This window comes from Penaeus vannamei, chromosome 28 (assembly GCF_042767895.1).
Source record: "Penaeus vannamei isolate JL-2024 chromosome 28, ASM4276789v1, whole genome shotgun sequence".
Lineage (NCBI taxonomy): Eukaryota > Metazoa > Arthropoda > Malacostraca > Decapoda > Penaeidae > Penaeus > Penaeus vannamei.
Window position 1 is genome coordinate 6104734 of NC_091576.1, and position 19609 is coordinate 6124342.

A 19609-nucleotide genomic window follows, 5' to 3' on the forward strand; every position below is an offset into this window, starting at 1 on the left:
AGAAGACTTGAAATTAAAACCGTTGTTTCCTATAAAACAATAAAAAATCCTGATGAGTATTCCCATTTCATTTATTACAGTTGGAATATATGTTGATACGTAATATCTCAGTCATTGAGTAAAAATACCTTTGCAAACATGAGTCGAGTGTTACTTGTTTAGATATATTTTTAAGTTCCGATTTAAATACCGCTTAAATTGTTTCCATTTTCCATTTACTAATTCTATAAACAATATCACTCTTCTACTCTCCCACTGTTTACTCTGCGTACACAGGGAAATTCGGCTTAAGGAAAGGCCAGCAATGAGTCCGTTATGTATACACTTTGTCCCAAAAATGGAAAACCTCAAAAAGTTATAACCGTTTGTTTCGGCCACATACAGAAAATGCTACAGCAGCTACGATTTGCAGAACTGGTGTTCCCTGCTGTTCGTGATCCGCAGCCTGACATTCTCTTGCGCACATCAAGGTAGTGTGATAAATTAATTAATTACAGAAGACAGTTTAGAGTCTGAACACAGTCATGTCTGGTCCTTTCTTTATTCAAAGCCTTAAAGAATATTAGGAGGAGGAGGAGGAGTGTCGCCAATCACTCTGATGGTGGGTCGAGTGGGGGAAAGAGGCATTAGAGGATAGTTGAGAGAGAGGAGCATTTTCTTGGGCCATGCTTCGGTTCCGAATGTCCATAAGGGTTTCTGTAGGGGAGTTGGGAGGGGAGGTTTGGGAAATGAATCTTTTAAGAGTAGGTAAAGAGTGGGTTGCTATTTAAGAAGAAAATATTGTTGTATGTGTGTATGTGGTCGGTGAAGATGGGTGGAAAGTTTAGTGGGAGTAGGCATGGGAGAAGTGGTGGATATTGGCGTATCTGGATTTAGAATGGAGAATGGATTTGAATGGGAGATAGGGATTGAGGTGGGAAGGTGAAGAGTAGGGTAAGAGATACTGTTGAGGATGGAGAGAGGGAAGAGTAGGGCGTTGAATTGTATTGGAGTAAGGACTCATAGAAAATCTTGATGGCGTGCTTCTTGCCTGGCTTCTCGTAGAGTAAGGCTAAGTTTGTATATGATTACTGCCCCTGATTCAAATTTGTAGGCAGGGCAGCTCCTACAAAAACATTATGTGAGCCACCACAATCGGTACATGTACGTAATTGAGCCGGGTAATTTGAAGGATCATGACTAGGTTGGGCACATAGAGGGCATCGGGCCATGGAACAACAGTGTTTTGCAGGGTGGCCAAAACCCTAACATTTCTGACATTCACAGGGAGGAGGTCGATATGGTCTCACATGGCAAGATTCTCCACCAATATATACCTTATGGTCATGTCTACGGAAGGTAATCTTGGCAATATTATCATTGAAAGTACGGCTTCCTCTGGGAGGAACAGCATAGCACTGTCCTGATCAGTCAGTAAGGCAGAAAAGTAGGTTTTCTTCACAGTCTGACCAATCCTTGTTATAAACAGGGCAGTTACCTGGGGAAATTGAAACAGTTCCTGTACAAGTATTAAGGGAGGGGTGGGGTTGAGCAGCAATAGGTTTACCACTGAGGTCCACCAGGGTAGATAGTGCATGGGCTGGAGAATGTAACAAGGCGTGAGTAATCAGGACTACTGTGGAAGGAGATTTTGCCCACTTCTTTTGAAGGCACTGTTGCAAAAGTAAGGTGTTTTCAGAGTACGGGGCTGTTGGGAGAATCACATAAAATCTGTTACATTTGGTTGGTCCAAACAATGTATTCAAAAGGGTTGTAGAGGTGGGAATTATAGAAGGATGTGGACAGGAGGTAGAGAGGGTGGTGTGGAAAGATGTAGTGATGTGATGGGGAGGGTAATAAGGTTGCAGAGTTGTAATAAGGGAGGAGGACATAGGAAATGGAGGTGTTTATGCAGATGGGGTCAAAGATATTGGAGTTGAGGGAGGGGTGTCTTTGGGAGGTTGAGTTATCTCGGTAGATGGTTCAGGATGGGTGAAGCTGACAGCAGGTGTCAACGAGGGGGATGTAATAGCAGTGGTCTGAGCCATGGTCAAAGGGGTCACAGGTCGGTAATCCTGTGGAGTTTGATTTAGGGAGATTATTTGATAAAGGGGCAAGCCTCAATGCCCCAAATAAGGGTACAAAATCTTCATTACTGGCCATGGGAAGCTTAAAATACATGGGGAAGATTAACAGTTCACCTCTCAGGGTCCCCATGAGGGGTAAGAGCTAGACAATTGCCCAGGGAATACTGTGCTTATGGCTCCTTGAGGCCGTTCATGGCTCTCAAAATCAGGAGTTTGGGAAGGTAAGGGAAAGGAAGGAAAGAGGAGAAAAGGCCATATAAAATTAGTTGAGATGGAGGCTGTGGTCCAACGTAGGGGTGAACCCTACATTAGGCCCCAGTCTCCGTCCCCTAAGCCCCCCCCCCCTCCCCTCGACAACAACGAGAAAGGGATTAAGGGGGGGCAGCTATCATACTTGGGCCTGTGCCATTCACTGCAAGACCAGTCAATGTGTGGGAAATAAGTGGACAGAGTGTGCTTGAATCCTAGCTAAAAGCCTGGCTGGGAGGCATCGCAGGTCCATTTCTATCAGTATTTCATGATGATGATATTCATTAATCCCATTCATCTTTCCAACACATTATCATTACAGTCATTGATACTATTATTGTCCTTACTGATATTAATATTACTACCACTACTATTATTACTCGAAGTATCATCATCATCATTATTACCATCATCACAGTACTATTGTCATCATGGTTAATGCAATCAGTGTTATTACATTAAACTGTTCCAAATGTCATCATGCAATTCTTTAGTTCACTTTTTATAAAAATCTTAATTTTGGTATCTATTTTCACTGCAACCTTCTAATATTGCATGAATCTTTATCTACTCCCTTGCAATTGTTCTCTTCCTATATTTACATTTTTATTATGACTACACCTTATTACTTATCATTGTTATTATTTGTATAATTTATCATAAATGAAACACTAAAAAAGGTCATCTCAACATTTACTTGTAATGATCATACATAAATAGATATACTCACAAAATATAAGTCACAAAGATTGCTGGAAAAATAATGTACAAGTACAATAAACCTCTGATGAGAAAAATATCATTAAGATACAAGAATGTTCTCCTCCAGTGTGAAAAAAAGGGTTTTCTAGTTTTAAAGTAATTTTGCTAAAAGTACTACTAATAAAATAAATAAATCTGACTCCTCAAATTTCTTCACCTTATACAGTAGATGATAATTTATGTCTTTTCTGCTCTGTACAAACACTGAGCATAATCAAAAGCATGCTGGGAAAATTTCGTAAATACGTTCATGTTAGTTTATCACTCACAATCTCAATGTTATAAGTTTTAAGCATGACTAGATACTATGGAACATGTACGAATGAATAAGTATACAAGTAAGAAGTGTACATGGTATTCCCCCATAACTATATGAAATACAGCTCAAACAGAAGCTTTGTGCCATATATAATTTCATAAGAAATGCATTACTATCCAGAATCCAGAGTAATAACATACGCCTGCACGACCATTTCAGGGTACAGGTATTAATGGAAGGAAAACTACATGCCATACAAAAATACAAAACCATGCAATTTCATGATGCAATCTACTCTTATTTTGCAAAGGTATATAAAAATAGTTCATGCAATGCTTTAAAGATTCGAACCTGTCATCACTAACATTTTATTTGTGGAAAAAAATTACAATATGAATATCAAATTTATTGCTGTCTATAGAATTAAGTTTGGCTCCTTGTGCTTCAGACACTTATTTTGTCATGTTTGACAAGCTATAATATAGCTTCTTCTTGTTCACACCAAAGTTTGTGCTTTGGATCATTAACAAATCTTTTGATAGTCCGGCAAGCAAGACAAGTGACCACTAAGTGCTTTTGGCGACGAGACCTGTGTCGAACCCTTGCATTGACACCATATACTAAGGCCACTCCACACCCTTTGCAGAGGGAGCGCTTCAGTGCAGGGGACAAACGCATCACACAACGACGACCAATGGCTGCAGCCAAGGCACCTGTCTGTGAAGCAAGGGCCTGGTCAGCACATTCATGATTCTTGTGACTATTTTCCTTATACTCTGAGGGAGGCATTGTTGCAAGAACTTTTGAGACCTGCACGAGGTAGTTGATCCGTTCTTGGTTTTCTGACACTGGGTCTTTCGGCTTTTTTGTCTGTTTCTGCTGTTGCATCTCTGCATTTTGATTCTGTTTTCTGGGGGGTTTCTTTTGTTCCTCTCCCTTTGGAATCTCACCCTTGAGTGTGCAAGTCACTTCCTGGTTCCCTTGTAAAGTTTTTTGCTTCTTAGGCATAATTTCATTCATCTCTTTCTGTTTCCTTTGTCCTTCTTTCCCAGATTCACCCAGGGTCTGCTGAGTATTTTGTTGTTGTACTTGGCATTGTTCCTTTTCTGAAATCATATCCTGTTTGTTGGATTCTAGCTTCCCCTCAACATCCAATGTCTTCCCTTGCTGCTGTCCCTCAAACTCCAGATCACCAGTAATGTGCTCAGGCTGTTGTTGACTCTGTGATGCACCATCACTTGGGACACCATTCTGCTGAATATTAATCTCCTCCATTTTTTGGACCTTTAATTTAGAGTGTGAACTACAGAAATGTCCCTTTACTTGGTGTTCTCTAGATTGCAACTCTCAATACCAGCAGGACCATCAGAATACCCGCAATAAAGTCTGAAAAAGGGTAAAATACAGAGTTAACTCAATTAGGTTTACATAGAACAGGTTTAAAGGAAGGAATAGTAACAAAACATGCTCAGTAGAGTAGGAGCCTAGGTTTCTTTGGTACAGCCTTTGCTTTTTGTCATTTTGACAATTTTGCTTCATACTCTTTCAACTGCTCAACAAAACCTACATTCGGGCGAATGAAAGACCTCTTGGACTTCACAAACCTATGCGCTTCATCATAATTCATGCCATAGTGCTTCATCAAATAAGCAATAACAATAGATGCTGCACGAGATACACCAGCATTACAGTGCACAAGGACACAACCTCCAGCCATTATAGCATCGTGGATGAACTCACAACACTCGTCAAAAATGTTAATTATGCGGCAAGTTGGGGTGTCATAGGCCTCCTTTGTTTTGTAGGTAAACCAGCCATCAAAGAGATTTATAACCCCCGTTGCAACATTCAATATGTGAGTCACCTTGTTTTTATGGAGAAGCTCCAGGTCATGGGCAACATCCTGTGACCCCAAGATTAGCTTTGTTAGGATGGGGGAATATCTCAGGTCAGGCTTTGTATCAACCACAAAGCCTGGGCTAAGAGGTGTTAACATTCTGACAACATGTGTCCCATCCGGGCGAATGTCTTCAATCTTGGACTGGCCATCTGGCGTGGTCACCTGTGTCTGTGTGTGTCGCAGGTTTGTGCGCTTGGCCTCTAACTGTTGAGCTAAGCTTGACATTTTGAGAAAAATCTGGATACAAAAAGGCACAGACAAGGCTCTTTATGAATTTGATGGAAATAGCAACAGGCTAGCAATAGTAAGAGGATAAGAGAAGCTCTACATGTATGATTCCAAAATCTACTACAGAATACTACAGTCTTCAACTTTTACCAATTCTCTAGTTTTTCACTTGGTCAGTCTTTGAGCAACAATGAATAATTCACTAGCTTACTTTCCTTTTCCTTGTCAAAATACTTTCTTACTTGTACAACTACAATCCTAATACCTTTCTTACTAGAAATGACAAGAGATTGTGCACAAGTAATAAAAATTCTGTACCAACCTTATCTCTTTAGTTCACTTGTCCAAGTTTTACACCTTTTCACTTAGTCTATATCACCTAGAGTAAGCCACAGTGGATTTCATATTCACCACTTCAAAATGTCACACTACAGTTTCTTATCTTCTTCCCAACTGTCAACAGCACTGAAGTCCGGATAAGGGAAACAGAAGGCCTCAAGAGGGTAATGCACATTGACGAGGTAAAGTCCAGCAGGTGGTGCTGTGATGGCTTTTGAAGGCCAGCTGTCACGACTAGGAATGCTTAACATTCGATGCAGGTCATCAAAGGAAATTCGTTCCTGGCCCAAAGCCACTAACACACCCACTGTCTTTCGTACCTAAAGTACAGGAAAAATAAATAATACATAAGTTAAGGTTTGAGTAGGAATAAAGTTATTTCTTTCTAAATTCACTTTACTGCATGAAAAAAAATCAAAGTACTATGAATATAATTTTCTCTTGCTAGATACTCAGCATGAGGAAAAAAATTGACAAAGTACATAATATTAAAGATAAGAGGATACATTATATTATTCTAAAATAATAAAATTATTGGTAAAAAGAAGGAGGATCGAGAAGATGAAAAAGACGAAAAAGAAAAAGATGGAGCCAAAGAAAGAGATAAAGAAGAAGAAAAAGATTAAAAACAAGAAAACGACAAAGAAGACAGAAAAAAAAACATGGATAAAGAAGAATTAAGCAAAAAAAAATTCTTTCAACCAACCTGTCTGTACAGGAAAGACCTAGAGTTCACAGTGATGTCCCAGAACTGAAGATTGCTGTAAAGAGGCTCAAAGGCTGGATCCAGAAGAGGTCGTCCCTCAGTGACTGTGATCTGGAGAGAGAAAAGTTACCTGATTAGGGCGAGAGAAGCTAAGGAAGAGAAGGAGAAAAGGACATACTTGAATAAAGTCTTAAAGTCATCATGCTTGGAGAGAAAAAAAAAAAAAAAATTATTCCTACTCAATATTACAGGAATACAAAGACAGCCAGGTCACTTGTTACATTTTTGGTTTTGTGGATACGTCTAGGCGTTTGTGTGTAAATTCAGGATCAAGTTAGTGTGACAACAGTGACTGAAGAAGTTGAACTAATTTTCAACTTATTTTTTTCTTAATGCTTGTTCATTGTCCCTCCCCTATGACTTCTACTCCTACCTAAATTTTTGTTCTTTCTTTCCATCATTAGCTTCATAAAGCAAGGTAGTCCTATGTTCTCTTAAAATTTGCATTTGTCGAAAACATACAAATCTGTGAGTAACAACCAGCCCAAGTATCCCTTACGTAACTATCATCCTAAAAAACACCCAGAAATGCAATTTCACGAAAGACAAAACCTCTCGAGCGGAGATAACTTTTCTCTGGGGGCCTATTCCACTCACCTGATTGATGGTGCGCTTTGTGTCCACCCCAGACCCAGTCTTCCCGGCAAAGGTGGCAAAGTCGTGGCTGCCCTGAAGGATCTCGCAAGCCTCCTTCACCTTCTCGACATCAAATGGTGACCTGAAGGAGAGTTTTGCTATTATATATGTTTCAGGCTAAATCTATGATCCACAAATAGATCAAAATTGCTGAGAAGGAAACAACAATGATAATAATAGTAAATATTAATGAAACCTTATTCACAAAAGTACAAAAAATAATATATTTGAAAAAAAATATATACAATATATTAAAAATTATAAATCATCAAATACCTTCTGGAATCATATAAAATTTCTCACTGAAGCAAATTTAATATTAATCAAAATATACATCTTTCATTAAGAAAAAAAAAATATATGCTGTATATGTATCTCTCGGTAAATATATAGCTTAATGCCTTTGTTTTGCTTTTTACAAGAATCTCTTTTCTGGTGTATTTTGGTATAATCTGAGAGAAAAAGAAGGAAAAGAAAGAAAAAAATGACATTCTAATCTTGTGCAACTGTACAGTATTTGACCCCTCACCCCCTACCAAGTTTGGAAATTGCCCAAAAGTGATCATCATATAATGGTGAAATACGAAAAAATATATATATACTTTTTTATATATAAAGACCCATATGTGTATGTATATCAGCCTATAGGTTTATGTTTAGGTATAAGTATGCCATATATAGGTATATATATAAGTATATATGTAAGTATATGAATAAATATATGTATAGGTATACATTCAAGTATATGAATAAGTATATAAATAGGTATATATAGGTATAGGTATAGGTAGGGGTAGAAGTAGAGGTAGAGGCAGAGGTACAGCTTCAGCTACAGCTACAGCTACAGCTACAGGTATAGGTATAGGTATTAGGTGGAGGTGGAGGTGGAGGTAGGGGTAAGGGTAGGGGTAGAGGTAGAGGTAGAAGTAGAGGTAGGGGTAGGGGTAGGGGTAGGGGTAGGGGTAGGGGTAGGGGTAGGGATAGGGATAGGGATAGGGATAGGGATAGGGATAGGGGTAGGGGTAGGGGTTAACTATAGGTAGTGGTATATATGCATGCCTATGTGTAATAATGATAATAATGCTTTTCATATGGACAATTACTAAGGCAGTTCTATAAAGCCCCATAATATATTAGTCAAACATAATTACCTTAAAGAATAACTATTGTACATGATATATACACAAGCAATCAACTATTTGAAAAACTCTTTAAACACTATGAACTCACTTCACAAGATAGCACCTATGTAATTCTCCAATAGGTATCAAAGCATCGAAACTGAGTGATTGGCATTGGGACAAGTCTGCCTCGGGTCTAATGACAGCTAGACGGTACAGATATGTTCTCCCGGTTGCGTTGAATCTCGCATGAAAAGTAGGAGGAACATGGACAGTTCTGTGAACTCTGTTGCACAAACAGACAAGGATTAGTGGAGTGCAATATAAATCTGTGCTTCATATATTCTCAAGTGTTTTTTAATGTGTTCCATAAACAGTCTTACATTAGCAAACAAACTTATTAACACATTATTACAAACTAACTCACTGTCACAAATGCTCACCTGATGTCAGCTTTTGTCTTCTGAAAATAGCGATTTACACCAATAGTGATGTATTCAGGTTCGTACGGAGGTTGGGAAGGTAGACGTTCTAAGTCCACATGAAGAGTATTACAGAGTGCATGGACACCTGCAAAACACATGAGGTTTAACTTCAAAATCTATACCCTTACACTTTACTTAAATCTGTGGGTAATATGATCTATAAAATAGAACAAAGTGTTTGTATCATACTGTAAATCATCCTTTTCCATTTCTCCGGATGAAAAGGTTAATACCAAGGCTCTTAATAATCATGAGTGATATTAATGAATTATGTGAACAGTTCCCAATATTCAATCCTATGTCCAAAATATTCTATAATCTACTAGAGCTTTGTCTTATATCAATAATCCTGATATAGGATTCATTTGCATCAAGATAGAGGCACAATTAAACAACTCTAGTTTTGTTTCTGCTAGCATGCCACAGACATTTTTGAACCATCTCTATATATGGCACAACCATTGTCTTTCATCAACAGTAAATAATCTCACCCGCATCTGTGCGACTTGAGATATAGAGTTCGGGGGGGTTGGCTGGACGCAGGTGGACTAAAGCCTTTTCCAGCAATCCATGCACACTGCATGCCTTCCCATTCACTCCCTCATCCAGCTGTTTCTGAACACCCCTTGAGAGGAAGAAAAGTATATAAGGTAACTGGCAATAAAATATAGAGGATTAAACTTAACAAACACAAGTCTGAGATATATCTTTATATCTATACATCTATATATATATATATATATATATATATATATATATATATATATATATATAAACACATACATATATCTATATCTATATCTATATATATATATATATCTATGTATCTCTCACTTTCACTTTCACTCTCACTCTCTCTCTCTATCTATATATAGATAGATAGATAGATAGATAGATAAATATACAGATATACGGCAGTGTTGAATGTAGTGCCGAGTGTTCACATTGTCTCTCACCACTCAGAGGGCAGCAGTGTGCCTGTCACCTCTAAACAATGCCCCCCACCCCTCTCTCTCTCTGCCAAACCTACATTATCTGTCTCAGCTGTGCTAGGAGGTAAGGTGGTAATAGTAATGACCATGAGAATGTAGATACCAGGAGGGAAAAAATCATATACTCACTATTCATTAGTACCTCCAGCTTTGTAATTCTCCTAATTCCATGGAAAAAAAATGCTCGCTACATATTTACAAAATTAGAACAGTGATCGCATTTTCCTAAGCTACATTATTGGCTTTTTGTCTCTCCTCCTTCCCCTATCACCTCTCCTATATCCTTGCCTTTCCTCCTACTTTCCTTCCGCTTCTCATCCCCCTCCATCTCATCATCCTCCACCACCTCCTCCTATCCTGCTCAATGTCTGCTGGTGCCATCCCAGAAAGTGTAGTGCGTGACACCCTCTGTGACGTTGGGCACTGCCCTCCTGCATGAAAGTGGGGTGGTTGTGAGGCGCACAGCATGTCGAAAGAGCCCGCCCACATCATTACAATCAACGCTGCGCCTAACATGTTGCCACAACTTGAGTTCTCCTCAATGACAACAGCCAGGGCCAAAAAAAGTGATCATTTAGTTAGAAAACACAACTTCTGTGTGTGTTGTGCAGACTCTCTTGACCGTTTGTCACTAGCATTTGCCATTAAATATGAAGACCTGATGGCCTTTGCCAAAGCATGAGATGGCAGCTTTCATGTCAATTCAGATCTAATAATGATCATGATGAGCAACTTTCCTGTCATTCACCAATTCGCAGACAGATGTCACTGTGACGGAAAGATAACTCCGAAAGAAAGCACATTGCTAAATGATATGCCACGGAGAGCACCTTCTTATTAGAATCCACAAGCCTAAAATGTCACCTTAACATTTCTTAAAGATTACACCCAATAACCAAAACACGGAATCACCTTATACACAATGACGGAAAGACTCACACATGCCACTGCCATCCAATAACACAATTTTAAAAATCCCGGAAAGTTCGGAAACCACATGAACCTAAAATCCTAAACCACCATCATCAAATAAAATAAAAACGATCCATTTCCCACCTGAGACTGGTGCCACAGTAACCTACGGTCAGCAGGAACCTCCTCATGAGCCGTTGCCAAAAATGCGCTTATGTAACGAGTGTTGAAAAGTGCGAAAGTTTGCAACCATCGGCGTGATGTTTTTTTTTTTACTTTGGAGGAAGATGGTCGCTTTTACTTCGGATTGTGTTTACTTGTTTCTTTATTTTGGAAGCGGATTTTTCCATTTGAATTGTAGAAAGATAATTCTATGTTTTTTTTTCGCTTACTTCTTTTTCGGGTTTGGATGTTTTCCGCTTGTTTGCTTTTCACGCACTTGTTTTTCTTTTTTATTTTGGATTCGATTTTTTTTCCTAATTGCTTCTTATTGTATATTTTTTTTCGTTTTACCTTAGACAATTTGAAAAATGAAAAGTTCAAATGGTTTGCTTTTGATTGCTTCATGCACACCCATTTTTTATTTTTTATATAGTAAAACGCATATAGGTTAATGAGTTTGTGTTAATCCCAGGCTTTTATTCCTTAACTTATCACTGTTTAATTCTACCATATTTTCTGTTGTTTTGATATAATGTATTACTTCATACATTTACTACATTTACAATTGTAATAGATGAATGGCCTTTATAAACAGAAGAGAGTACATGGATAAAATTTAAATAGGAACACAAACTACGGAAGAAAAGAGGTAGATATTAATACAATTCATTTTGGAAAATATAACTAATTAAACATTTAAGGAGCATGAAATATTGGTTTTGATATCTAACTAGGAAAAATAATCATCTACACAAGACAAGGGAGGATAAAGTTAAAACTTTCATGTGCGAGATATGGCAATGATGATAACAAAGTGTATGAAAGAGATCGAATATGGTATTTGAATAATAACAAAATTACACAGTTAACAAATGGGAAGAGAAGAAGGAGAAGAAAACGGGAAAGGAGAGGTCATGCAGACGACGCTCAGCTGATCCCGCCATGACACCCGGACATGACGTCATCCTTCGATGCCATATAACCCTCAAGATACTCTCTAATTACAAATAAAATCTAATTTTAACTTTATATATTTATCAAAAAGTACTATAAGAGTTGTAAAAGTTTATCATGATTTTCGTATAAAGTTAATTAACAGGAAAAAAATATTCTTGAGGAATGACGCAATCCGAGACATGGCAGCGGCTGCTTCTTAGACACGTCCTTTCCGGTGTGTCTTGAACGGGGAAGCAAAGCCAAGGATTTTATGCCAAAAGGACCGTTTAGGATAAATAGTTCAGGTAAGCAGCCTCCGCATGTTGACAGAGATGCATGTGCCATCACAAATAAGAAGGAGAATGGAGAAAAAAGCAAAAAAAGGAGGATTTAGAGAAGGTTGCTTGGGCGGCCATGACAATCTGAATGACGTTGTAACTATGACATTTCTCGTAATAATGTAGGTTATGAATATTACACGTCCTCACTCAGGTGCTGAGACTCCCCAGGCATATCATTTTCTTGGAGCAAGTCGCCTAGGAGCATTAGAAACTGCTAGAGTAAGAAACGACGGTCGTTATAATCTCCCTTTTCGTTCCTCAGCCATATTTACGTTTAATATCGCTCATATTTTATTAATTACTCTGGTATTTACATTCCCCGCGCCCCTCATTTCTTCCCCGCTTTCCCTCTAGTGTACAGGACTGGGAATACTATCAGGCTTCCGTAGGGATTACGATCATATTTAATGATATTGTTTGCATGTTAATTGAACTATTTTTAGAGGCTGAACTTTGGTTAACGTCAATCTAGGTCTGTAACCTTTTTAAAACCTCGTGAGAGTGATGACAGTCATGCATCTATGTTTTATGTGTTGAATTTTACTGTGTGCTTGTTGCTTTGAGTTTGGAGTCAAATTTAGTAGCATCTTTTATTCATTTATTTCTATTATTATTATTATTATTATTATTATTATTATTATTATTATTATTATTATTATTATTATTGTGCTAATCAGCATTTTATGAAGTATGTGAGGCTGTGTATGGTTAATTGTTTGTTCTTATCAAGTGGCCTACATTGTGATATTAGCACACATTAGTATACACATCATTAACAGACTGTTTATGAAGCGTATTTGTTATTTATTGCTTTTCTAGTTAGTGATGACCAACTGTAGTTATAATATTATCCCTGATATGTGAAGATGATATGAAGAACTCAAGGGAATGTGAAGTCTTTAGTTAGCACCCTAAAAATTCAAGCCAAGAGTTTGTTGCAGAAGATTCAACATTGTTATGCTAACAGATGAGTGACTAAACCATGTCATAAGCATACTAATTGCCCCCAAAGATCCTGTATTAACCAACAACCTTCCTAACCTTGAGCTTTACCCTCGGACCCCTTCGCAATGTTTTCCCCAGCCGTGTACCCCATCCAAGTAGATACCGCCTAAACACCACTGATTGCTTCACCATTTACAGTATTCTGTACAGTTAAAGATACTTATCAGGTTGCAAGGAAATGATGAAGCTAATGAAGTTATGCAATTGGAACGTCAATATTACATTTCACTGAATTTAGTGTCAACCCTTGATCGTAACAGTTTCAGTAAGTGATTGTTTTAACCCAATTGTTAGCAAAGAATTTAGGTTAAGGTTTATGAAAGGACCACATCGACTAGGAGAAAATTGAAGATCAAAGCGTTGTAAGCAAATAAACTACATTCATAGTTATCAAAATTGATTTGCAAAAGTGAATCGATTTGAGTTAAACAACGAAAATGGGTCACGCAGAATACCGCACGGAGACCAAGTCCCTATGTGCCTTCAGTGACAAAGTCTAGCCCTCCTCACATCACAGCAAATAGCTTAGTTGCACGGGAACGCAGCATAAACTGTTTTGCCGCATGTAGCTCTTGATGTCATAACAAATTTCTTAGAAGTGCACTGTAGTATTATGTATTTCTGCATTCTAATTTATATGAAATACAGCAATTGGGAACAGGTCCGGGTTTGGAAGGTTTTTAGTTCATTCGGCGATTCTTATGGTAGTTTGTGCGTTTAAGATGCAGTTCACCCGCTTGTTTGTTCGCAGTACTCCGTGTTGACTCATCCATGGCTGAATCTTGTCTCAGGTTTTTAGATTTTCCACATTCTTCATTGTATGAAATACTATTCTTGGCTCGGATTTTCAATTTCCCATATTTTTTTGTTTTTTAAAATGCATGGTATGAACAAAATCACCCCCCCCCAAAAAAAAAAAATAAATAAATAAATAAATAAAAAATAATAATAATAAATAAATAAATAAATAAAATGATAATAATAATAATAATATATAAATAATAATAATAATAATAATAATAATAATAATAATAATAATAATAATAAAATAAGTAAGTAAATCAATCAATCAATCAATCAATAAAAACAGGATTCCCCAACATTGTTAGCAGAAGTTGGGGTCTCTGTAAACGTTTACCAAAATTTCAGATCACAAGGCATACCGGTAAATATTCATAATACCTTCACATAACCTATCTCGATGGCTTCCTCTTACTCTCTACTACCCACATATATAGAAATTATGTTGCATTTGACAGTAGGCTATAGTGAGTTTTTGTCTATGTTGTAAGCTTATATTATTGTTATTTTATCTCACAATTTCCCTGGTGCCTTTCATGCCCTCCCTCCTATCGTGGCCAAGAATGTAGTGGTTTAGGGGTTTCCATGGCATAATTCCTATATGTATGTGGACTAGATAATGAGATTGGTTACGTGAAGGTATTCTAAACAATTACCATAGTACTGTAAATTAACTTCCCTTTAGGGATAAACAGTGAGGACCTTGACAAATAGAACTCAAATTGGCAGTTAGTGGCTGTGCATGCACAGCCACCTATGGATGTAACAAGTATTACAGATGATAAGAAATGTGTGTTTATAATGATACAGAACACATGACATATTTAACCCATTGAATCTAGATGCTTCTCTATCATCACATGGCCCAATATATGGGCATTAGACTTACTTAAGTGGGCACTTGGACAGGTGTGCAGCTTGTAGGCCAGGTACGCACAAACACGTGTATAGTGAAAATACTCTATGCCTTTCCCCTTGCAATGTTATTTTCTCTTTTTCTGCATAAGCATTTTTAGTTTGTTTGTTTTTAACCATTTTGTAATGTCTATATGTCATTTGATATGCTTTATCAGATATTAACCCACCCGCGCCGGGGTACATTTTGTAGCCAAAATTAAAAAAATCCGGGAAGCTACAAAATCGGCGGGCGGAGCTTCCCCGGAGTCTGTCCGCCTGCCCGGCCGCCCACCGCTTTTGCCGCGGAGCACGGCTCCGAGACAGCATCGCACTGGCGGGCAGCCCGAAACTGTTTATTTTTTCCCTGTGTCTCATATATGTGACACCCGGGACGAATGGGTTAATACACTTTCCCTGCACACACTCCATATTATTTCTCTTTGTAGGATAGCCCATAACTCAGTTCAGTAATAATAACAATGAGTAACATTTTTTTGTATATGTTTTTTTAATATTCAGGTTTCTGTAAAGCAACCTGCACCCCTGGTCACATCAGCCAAGAATAGGAATTTGAGTATGGAAATTATGTTCTCTCAGGAGCCAGTGCTTTCCCTGTCATGGACAGTACATTCCACACTCGTTTATCGATAAATTTAAAGCAAAAGCCCCTTCCTAGACACCTAATGCATCAAAAGAGCCTCACAGAGCTTTGTGCACTTGTGGTGAGTCATTCCTGTCACCCCAGCATTCAGCCAAAATTCTTATGACAGCAAGTTTGTGTCACCTGCCCCTCAAGCCAGATTTTTCCATGACATGATGGTCATGTCATCCAGATCTAGGGGGTTATGGAATAAATAGATACTTTTATCAATTTGATTTTATATAAATCAAAATACAGAAATACATTAGAAGTATAGTAATTCTTTTTAACCCATTCACGCAGAGGTATTTTGAAGCCAAAAATATAATATTCCGGGCGGCTACAAAATCGTTGCTGTGTTGGAGCACAACCCCCGATACAGCGTCACACTGGCGGCACGCCCGGCAATTTTATTTTGTCGAGTGTCTCATATATGGGACACCCGTCACTAATGGGTTAATATGGATGCACTAGCCATAGACTATCCCAACCCTATGTCACAATCTTTTCAGCAATTTAAGTTGCCTTTAGTGGGTGACTGCCTGAGGGGAAGATTGATGGGAGCTCTGTCCCCCAACACCCTTTAGCAAACTAGGGCTGAAATTTGGGATAGCTGAGTGGACGTGGGCTGTGAGTGGAGCTTTTCACTGACCGTTTTCATATGTTTGTAGCATTGCCATTCATATCTCCAGATTATATATCTTGTACCAATGACTGAGGGTTGAGTAATGACCAGGGTGGTGACTTGGTATGGACTCAAGTGCCAGTAGGTATCATGGAGTGGGCAGTAGTAGCATTGTTCCAAGATGTCATTAACCCATTAAGGCTGGTATATTTTGAAGCTGAAAATAAAAGATTCCAGGCGGCTACAAAATCGGCAGGCGGGACTGCCCCGGACTCTGCCTGCCCGCCCGCCACGGGCAGGCAGGCACTCCCTCTTTCCAGCCTCGTCTTTTAACTACATTAACCTCTACAAATCTTTTGAGTGCTCTTTTTAGCCCAGCCAAGTGGGATTGCTTCCTTCTCTTGCTCCTTACTCGTGTTGTTCTTCACTCTGCCCCTCCCCCTTCTCAAGATGTTTCTATATCTCTTCCACTATTTCTTCTTCCTACTCCTTATGTTCCCATGTCTACCCTGCCCCTCTCCCATTCAAATTATTTTGCCATTCTAAATACAGACACTCCAATCTCTACTTTTCCACTGACTATGCTGCCTCCTCCTCACTCTACCCTTTGCATCAGACAATCCAGACAGTCCGCCCCATCTTCTCGTGCTGCATCATTTTTTACACCTACCTTGTCTTTTGCTCCGCATATGTCTCTCCCCTCTTCTCCCACTCATAAGAAGACCTTTGTTTCTCTGACTTTCCCAACCAACTCCCTTTTAATAACAGGATATGTACCATCCCTTTCAGAAACTCCCGAGGACATTCAAAACTTTCTAATTATAATTCAAAAAAAGTTGTTTATCCCTCACCCATCCTCTCAATCTCCTAGTCCCTCTACACTCAGTTACTGTTGACATCAAATCTCATTCTCATATTCCCACTACACCCCTTCCTCCTGCTCCCTCCCAACACATCTCATCCCTCCTTGCTCCCATCTTCACCAATCCCCTTTCCCTCCCAATTATCCCTTCCACTCTCTCCTGGATACACATGTGACTCCCTTTTGTGACAGCAGTACCCTTCAATGGATCCTCCCCCTCCTGATACTTCTCCCTGATCCCTTGTCTCATTCCCCAATTGTTCTCCTCCTACTTCTCCGACACCACTTTTAACCCTTGTCTCTTGATTGTTTCATAACTTCTACACTTGATTTTTTTTCTCACAGAATTGTATCTTCCATTTCAAATAGTAAGGCAGAAAGGGTGAGATCTGCCCTTGCCAATCAAGACAAATTTATTTGTCCATAAGTTTTCAAGGTTACTACCTGATAAAAATTTTCAGAAGCAAGAATCAAAGTGTATGGGAGTGTCTGCCATCAATTATTTACTTTAGTCTGGCCTGATATATAAATAAATTGTCATCGTAGTCTGGTATAAAATTCTGCTTAATATCACACAGACATTATACATGTGTATATACACTCTTGCTTGGAAATGTAATTGTAATAGATAAAATATATCCATTTCTCTATTGTTCTTAAGAAATTGTTCATTCTCATTCATACCTTTTCCTCATTTGTCTCAATTACCAAGACTTGTATCTTTATGTATACATACATTCTATATAGTATATGTTTTGATGGATTACTTCAGGATTCCTAACAGTGATATAAACACTACGATTGTTAATTTATAAAGAAGTGTCATTGTAAGGAAGATTTTGAAGATAGAAAATAACCTGTTTTCTCTTGAATTGTTTTTTTAGCAGTATGATATTGATATGAAAAGTCTCAGAGAGTTATAAATGCCTCAGAATACAGCTACAGTGAAGTCACCAAATTATAGAAAAGATGATGGATAGCATATGTAAGATTGTTGATGTTATTTCTTAAATCAATTTTATTGTCATTTGTAAAGAAAAAATATATAGTCATATTTACTTTCTCCTTGCAGAACAAAGATTTTTCATACATTTTCTATTGTAATTCATAAGTAAAAAAGGAGTTTCTCTTTACCTAAAGAGTTTGTCACATCCTGTGAAACTTAAAGAAAGAAAGATGAAAAATATATATATATATTGCCCTACAAACTAAAAGCCTTTATTTTTCACAAGCTCTTCACTGAACCAAATGGAGTCATGCTTTATCAAAGGCAGACAACCAAACTGTGGGAGAGGGTAAAAAGGTATCATAGTAGGAGAGTAGACACTATGCCCTTATATCATGAGTTAGGGATAGCTGATTTACTTACATTTCACAATTTTTTTACACAAATTTTTTGTAATGCCACAGAGAAATTGATCAAGTTTATTGATAACGACATTTTAAATTTAAGTTATGTCAATTAAGTAATCTTTTTGTAAAGAATTTTTTTTCTTCTGTTTTTATGCATCATTGGGAATTAGGGAATGTAACGTAATATATCTAGTGTCATTTGGCATCATTCTTCCAGGTTCAAGGCCACAGAGACCTATCCGCCCCTATATCTCTATGTATGTGTATCTTATCCCATCGTATCCGATATCTACATCTGCCTGGCTTTTCCCACTGAGTCCCCCCTATATACCCATCCAAACAATCAGAGACGACCCCACCCACCATCCTATCCCTGTCCCCTTTTCATGGACCCTCATGGCTCATTATTATTATGTATTATGCTTCATTTTGCAAGCTTTCTTGAATTTCGCTTGTGTAAAAAAAAAAAAAAAAAAAAAAAATCAACTGATGTTCCGTTACTCAATAGCTGTTTGTCTTCCCAGCGTAAACATTGCAATTTCTGTGTAAAACTTGGCTTATGAAACACAAGGTAATTAAGAATGGTTTATAGTACACAATGTTTTTTATTATTATTATTATTTGAATTATTATTGACCTCAAAATTATCATTATTATGGTCATCATCATTATCTTGATATACATGTAATCGAGTCCTTGCCTTGATTGCATTTGAACAAGTTTTCTGTAAATTGACTGGGAGTCTTTATTTTCAAGGTGGTGGTGTTCTTTCTGAAATTTTGGGAAGGTTAATACACTTCTCCGTGTTGGTTTCTTTTCATTTACTGTATTAAGAGAAAAAACTTAAGTTTTCATGATTTTGTAGCAGTTCAAGCATTGACATAGTTACAATATTTTTATCATCAGCAACTGCATGAAGTGTTTATGTGTGTTGGAATTATTGGTTCTCTTCAGAGTGAGTGGCTTTGGCAGAAAATTGCGTCCAAAGCAAGTGGCAATTGGTGAGGACGCTTGACACTATTCATGTAATGTTCGGCATTGGTATCTCCTGATAAAAAGTCTTCTGAGATACTCCTTATGCCACAGATAAGATAAGGACAGTCCTAATCTTACGTAGGTATTAACACATTTGCAAACTTTTGTTGTCACTTGACCTCATGTTACTGAACTTAATCCTGTATTCTTGTTTCAGGATGATGCAGGACGTGTTAGAAACTAATGATACCATCTCACAGCCGGGACTGATCCAGAGATTAGGAACAAGCGTTAGCA

General features: G+C 38.0%; 4 protein-coding genes across 6 annotated transcripts in view; 1 reads left to right on the top strand and 3 right to left on the bottom strand.

The window, feature by feature from the left end:
* Positions 1-2991: 2991 nt before the first annotated feature.
* Positions 2992-4611, bottom strand: Rpp21 (ribonuclease P protein subunit Rpp21). The gene has a single exon (XM_027373001.2). The coding sequence runs from the start codon at positions 4609-4611 to the stop codon at positions 3811-3813; it is 801 nt and encodes a 266-aa protein (XP_027228802.2). The 3' UTR covers positions 2992-3810.
* Positions 2992-5461, bottom strand: Mkp (MAP kinase-specific phosphatase). The gene has a single exon (XM_070141287.1). It carries the CDS (start codon positions 5459-5461, stop codon positions 4853-4855), a length of 609 nt encoding a protein of 202 aa, XP_069997388.1. The 3' UTR covers positions 2992-4852.
* On the bottom strand, positions 2992-11053 carry LOC113820659 (tRNA pseudouridine synthase-like 1). Of its 3 annotated transcripts, XR_003477133.2 has the most exons (8): positions 10860-11040; positions 9303-9436; positions 8770-8896; positions 8436-8612; positions 7167-7287; positions 6510-6620; positions 5787-6123; positions 2992-4722 (listed from the first exon to the last, which is right to left on the bottom strand). XR_003477133.2 is itself a non-coding variant. In XM_027373000.2 (7 exons), exons 1-7 carry the CDS (start codon positions 10904-10906, stop codon positions 5893-5895), a joined length of 948 nt encoding a protein of 315 aa, XP_027228801.2. In that variant the 5' UTR covers positions 10907-11040; the 3' UTR covers positions 2992-5892. The 3 variants fall into 3 exon arrangements, 1 of the variants encoding a protein (XP_027228801.2); XR_003477134.2 differs by lacking the exon at positions 8436-8612 and having other exon boundaries at positions 10860-11053; XM_027373000.2 differs by having other exon boundaries at positions 2992-6123.
* A 1073-nt stretch (positions 11054-12126) lies between these two features.
* The window catches only part of LOC113820663 (protein RER1), a gene marked incomplete in the record, with an annotated part of 10533 nt that continues 3050 nt past the window's right edge, over positions 12127-19609 (top strand). Inside the window, 2 exon segments of the mRNA XM_070141288.1 lie at positions 12127-12373; positions 19530-19609. Of these exon segments, the coding sequence (XP_069997389.1) occupies positions 19531-19609 (79 nt within the window).